Source organism: Protobothrops mucrosquamatus, unplaced genomic scaffold (genome assembly GCF_001527695.2).
Source record: "Protobothrops mucrosquamatus isolate PMUCROS unplaced genomic scaffold, P.Mucros_1.0 scaffold_257, whole genome shotgun sequence".
Taxonomy (NCBI): Eukaryota; Metazoa; Chordata; class Lepidosauria; order Squamata; family Viperidae; genus Protobothrops; species Protobothrops mucrosquamatus.
In genome coordinates, this window is record NW_015386333.1 from 1880958 (window position 1) to 1886979 (window position 6022).

Sequence of the window (6022 nt, forward strand, 5' to 3'; positions counted from 1 at the left end):
ACCACCATCTGCTGGAGAAAGCGGCGTTGTTCTTACCTGAACGCCTTTTCTCAGCAGAGTGGTGTAGAGTCCACATCCCCCCCTGTTATCTCTTGTCTAGACATGTGTTGTTCCGCTTCTTTTCTCTTTTCTCTCATTTGGAGCTTTGCGTCTGCATTTTGCGCCTCGACCTTGCCAAAAACTGGGGAAGGCACACCCAGAGGGAGGCGTGGCTAAAGTTTTTTTCTTTCCTTAGTTCTCTGCTAGGCAGGATTGCATTAATAACCCATTCTGTGGACTCTACACCACTCTGCTGAGAAAAGGCGTTCAGGTAAGAACGACGCCGCTTTTACTGAACTTTTTTACATACATTTTAGTATCTTTAGTATATATAGTACCTTTTAGTTTATAATGACAATTATAAACATGAAAGATATGAAACAAATGCAAATTTATTTTTTTTCAAAAGTAATGTATTTATCTACTGGATTTATATATTTATAAAATTTATTGACTACCCATCTTATCATGGGAATAACACAGAGTGGATAGTTCAACGGTATATAATTTCAGTAAAATGAAATGTTGACTTATGTTCTGATTATAAAATGATATCATATACATGGAATCAAATGGGAAAAACCAAAATGAGCTCTCATGACACGTCAGTTAAATTTATACACATTACCAAAAATGGAAGAAATAATGTTTATCTCACCAATTCTGTGAACAATACTGTTAATTATTCATAGTTATTTTGTCTGTACCTTTTGTATTTTACTTTTATATTATAAAAAGATTTATTTTTATATTTGTTATATTTTTATATTTGTTATATTGTTTATATTTGCAAATTTATATTTGCAGCCAGTCCACAAAATGTAGGTATAATATGTTTATGTATTTAATGTGCCATTCAATTCATTTGTTCTTTAGAAAATCTTTGCTTTCCAACAGAAGTAAATGTAACTCAACACTGTGTAGTCCTATGTAGTCAATGCTTTGCTGCCAGCTAGTAACAAAATCTTACACTGCTGCCTCTGTCTCAACTCACTTTGTGATTTTGTACACGAGGCTCATGGTTGTGAAAGTATCAGCATGTGTATGTATTTATGTATGAACAAATAGTCCTCACTGAATGAATATTTGTTCAGCGACCATTCAAAGTTACAACAGTACTGGATAAGGGAGACTAATGATAGATCCTCATAGTTGCAGCAGTTGTGACGTCCCCAGGGTCACGATATAGGCAATTCGAAATTATATTGCAGCAGCTACAGTCACAAACTTTATTGCTAGATTCTAACAAGCAAAGTTAATTGGGAAGCCGACAGAAGGTCACAAATGATTACATAATTATGGAATCTGCAACTATGCAGAATTCTCCTAACAATGGCAACTGGAACTGCCACAACTGTCCTAAATCAAAATGTGCTTTATGACTATGTTGCTTAGTGATAGAGTTGCTAGTCCCGATTACAATTGTTAAATGAAGACTATATTTATATGCTAACACATAACTATAAATTTAGAACCAATCAAAATGTGAGGAAATAGGGATCACTGAATACCACATGTAGGATTAATACTTAATTTAATTTGCCCTAAATCTATTTTAAAATTCTATTTTGTGGACCCATAAATCTATAAACTGAAGCCCTGTAGAATCTGTAACAGTCCTTGACTCACCAAAAGTGTGTATTTTATATCAGAGCAGTATTTAACCTATAGATTGAAATCTTGCAAAATTAAGTTTGAAGCAACACAGTCAGTCCCTAAATTACATTAAAATCTTTATACAAGAAATGCAAAAATAGCATATTTTTTGTCATGTGCAAAATGCCTGCTGTGATTTTGCCATGCACCACAATATGAAACTTTATATATGGCTAAGGAAGAATTCATGAACTGAACTCTTTAAGCTTATAATTTTGACTATAAATTCAGTTGCTACTGATGGTCCCTCCACTCCTATGCTGACACTTTCAGATGATCACACAAATATTCCCTACGCTAAATTTCCTGCAGAGAATCTTGAAGGGAAAAAGAATAAATGGTTTGATAATGTATCAGCTTGAAGAGAAGAATCAAGTAAAATGACAAAATACTCTCTCCTTGGCTTTCTGAAGCTCAACATTTTATGAATGAACTGAATGAAATTATTCATAAATCTCACAAGGAAAGCAACAGAAACATTTCTCCCTGTTAATTTCTATCCATTTAACTTTATTAAATTAATTAATTTATTACATTAAATTATTCATTTAATTTTATTATTTTTAGATTTTTGTTTCTTCTAATGCATTTCTCACTCAGTGTTTGTGCTTTCTGCAAACTTTGTTAGTGTATTTCCTCTCAACTCTCTCATGCGAGTCACTGATGTGCTTATTAAATAGTACAGTGTCCAGGACATAGCATTCCTCTTGATACTTCTCTTCAAGTTAAACTTCAGCATCAAAGAGCACTCTTTGAGTACAATCATTCAGTGACAAATTGGAGCAAGTACAGAGCACGGTACCAAGATGATGAGCAATTTGGACTGGTACTCTATACTTAACCTTCAGAAAAGTTGATTAATAAGATTATGTAATACCAGTCTTCAAATATTTGAAAGGAATAAACAGGACCAGGCCCAACAGGTTAAAACTGCAAGGAAGCTAAAATTCAGGCTAAACATCAGAAAGCAAGCAAGCAAGCAGAACAAGCTATTAGAAGACATGAGTGTCCTTTATTAGATGTCTTCAAAATGAGACTAGGTTCCCATCTGTCAGAGCTTCTCTTGTGATTCTACATCAAAGCTTGGGGGGGGGGAAGAGAACTGCATGTCCTCTATAATCCCTTCCAACCTATGTAAGTACATAACAATTTAAGGAAGAAATACATTCTGAAATCTGTATAGTATAGATAGTTTAATAATAATTCATTTTTACAGCAGAAATATAAGAAACAAGTAGTTTCAGATAAATACTTACTTGTCCATCTGCCCTGAGTTTACTGTGCCTTCAGCTCTCATTCGGGTAAGTGCAGCAGCAGCTTCATCCAATGCACAGCTGACTGATGAAGTTAGTCTGCGAAGCACCTCAGGATCTGCAAAGGCTTTTCCATCAGCTGTGGATAACTTACCTATTCCTTTTATTTTAGATCACAAATCAGCATTTTTTTTTCAGAAAGAGGAAAATAAAGACAATTAACAAAACACTATTCACACTACCAATAGCATAATTCTTAAGCAAGCACATGTAAAATGATAATACTTGAAAACAGTCTTGGAGAAGATGCAGTACAATTCTTATTATATTCTTCGTAACTTGATAACATTCTACAAAAAAACCACATTCAATAGCAGAGGAAAAAAACCTAACTGGGTAATATTATTTCTTTTTCTGGAAGTAGTATCATTTAAAAATTTAAAATACGTTTCTAAAACAGCTAGCAAATCAACACCATTTAATATTTAAAATGGACTAATGAAATCAAATCAATAATTTGCAGATACAATCAAAATTGCACGGCTTACTTATGATAATCGGGACATGACAAGATCTCAGATGAGGATCAAAATATCTGGGCAAGTTTATATAGGCAAGGGCAATTCTTCAGATAACTAGGTTATAATCATAAAATGAAGTAAAACTTTCTACAGGAATGCGATGGAGGCATTTCCATATTAAGTAATTGTTAACCAATTTCAACACAGAACCTTTCTTATGTATCAATTTAAATTTATAATCTTTAACAGTCACTGCAGAAACCATATACTGTACAGACCCTCCTCAGTTAGAGACTATATCAATTGGCAGCCATTTGCAAATATGACAGTAATAAATAATTTGTTTTCCAACCAATGCACACATTTACAACCAAATTTTGTGCATTTTTTTAAAAAAAAACCAAAGCTATTAATATGAAACTCATTAATGTCTGGTAAATTTTATGTAGCAACGCCAGCAGGTGGGGGAGGGGTTTAATCAACTAATTTAGGTCACAAAGCTCAGCGTACTAACTTGAGATTATCACTGCAGAGAAAGAGCTCAGGAAGAGACACTTTAAGCAATTTTAAGGGGGTAAAACCTTCCCTGAAAAAAAAGAGAAGACACTATAGAGCAGACATGTGACATCGCGCGACGTATCGGGACTGTTTTGCCATTGCCAGCAATGGGATGAGTGCGGCTTCCGTGTTACATGTCCCTGCGGGCCGGCAGTTTGACACCCCTGCTATAGAGACTACTTTATCTGAATGAGATGGTAGTGATGTCACAGGGATCTTCACAACATGTCTCTCTTTTGCTCTCGGACACATTTGACTTAATGATAAAATTGATGGAACAGATTGCAATTGCTGAGCAAGGAAGAAGGTATATTATACAAATTCAATCAAGATGTTTTTCAAAACATACATAAACATAAACTTAATAATACTTAAAATATTCAAGAATTTGATATTATTTTATGAATATTCTGTAAATTAATTGTTCTTCAAAATCAGTGGTGTGTATTTACCTGCAGCTTCTAGTAAAGCTTCTAATCTAGCTTGCGTTTCCGGGTCTACTGTTCTGAGATCAGCACCATCAGCAGTACTTGACAACAGCAATTTTGAAGCTGTCTCAAGCATTGGATTCTCCAAATCATCTTGATCCAAAATAAATGACTCCACCTAGAAGGAAAATGATTTTTAATTCATAAGTTTATATTGAAATAAGGTTCTTTACATATAAGAAAATGTATCTATATTGATTTTTTTTCCAAACCATCTACTTGTCAGTTTTATGAAATTTCAGAATTATAATTACTTCTTCTCTTTTCTAACTACTACTACTCTTTTCTGTTTTCTAAATTAAGAACTATAATCATTTCTTCTCTTTTCTAACAATTTCTAACTATTATCTTTTCTAACTATTCTATTATTTTTCCTATTTTCTAATCTAATTAAACTCTTAACATTACTTTGTCATAATGTGATAGAATTCCCAAATGAAGGAGATGAGACAGACACAACACCTCTTTTTTAAGATTTTCCATTTAGACTTTTGGGACATAACACTTTTGCATGCATTGTTAAACAACCAGAATTGTTTTACTATTCCTTTTACTCTTGCATTGGGAAGATAGTTCATCTAGCCTGAATTCTATAGACTAAAACCTGTGAACAGCACTTGAATTCCAACAGCCCTTGAATTATTAACTAAAGTATCAAAAAATGTTTGCAGAGGAATAAAATTTACTATGATCAACACTGAACTATAGTAGCTTACACTCTGACTGTATTCCTAAGTAAGCAAAAATGAAAGTTATGTTTCAAAAGACAGCAAATAAATCAAGAATTAGAAAGTCATATAAAAATATTACCCAGATGTCCAGAAGGTATAATTGGTAAATGCAGCAAAATTTGCTACAATGATTTCATTATATCTTTCTTGTTTGCTAACATTTGTAGAATAAGGCAAACAGAACAAGACTTCATAATATAGGCTGAGTTTACACATCAAAAAGCAAATTTGTAATGAATCTACCATAGCATGTTGAAAAAGAAACAACAGTAGGTTTGTCAAACTAAAACCATACATTAGAATAATTTAAAATTTATATTGCTTAAATTAAATTTAAGCAATATAAATTCAGCATATCCCTCAATTTGGGAATAATATGGAATATACCATTTTATGAATATAGGGGTAACCAACGTTTGCAAATATAAGCCTCCTTGAAAGGATCTTCCAATTGATTTCAGCAAGATTATAACAAGAGGCACACCTTCAGATCACCTTTAATGTTGGCTTTGATACATTAATCTAAACCTAGAAAAAAACTAATAAAAGTTTCAATAACCCCATGATGATCATCATAAGGTATGCTGGTCAGCTAATGCTGCATTATGAACCAAATTAAGATTGTAGGCAGAATTCATTGCAGTAGCCTAATTTCAATGCTATCAATGTATGTTTAATTATTAATAGGACAGCCAGAAATACTTGCACCTCACACATTAAACTTGACATATTTCTTGCCATTAATGCCTCTTGGAATCCGAGGTCAGCACAGGATG

At 33.2% G+C, this 6022-nt stretch overlaps 1 protein-coding gene across 1 annotated transcript in view; it reads right to left on the reverse strand.

Moving 5' to 3' along the window:
- The window catches only part of ANKRD17 (ankyrin repeat domain 17), an 89312-nt gene extending 84683 nt beyond the window's left edge, over window positions 1–4629 (reverse strand). The window contains exons 1-2 of the mRNA XM_015831488.1: window positions 4480–4629; window positions 2952–3108 (exon numbers count right to left, since the gene is read on the reverse strand). Of these exons, the coding sequence (XP_015686974.1) occupies window positions 2952–3108; window positions 4480–4591 (269 nt within the window). The 5' untranslated portion in view covers window positions 4592–4629. The remainder of the gene's footprint in view (window positions 1–2951; window positions 3109–4479) is intronic.
- Window positions 4630–6022: the final 1393 nt, after the last annotated feature.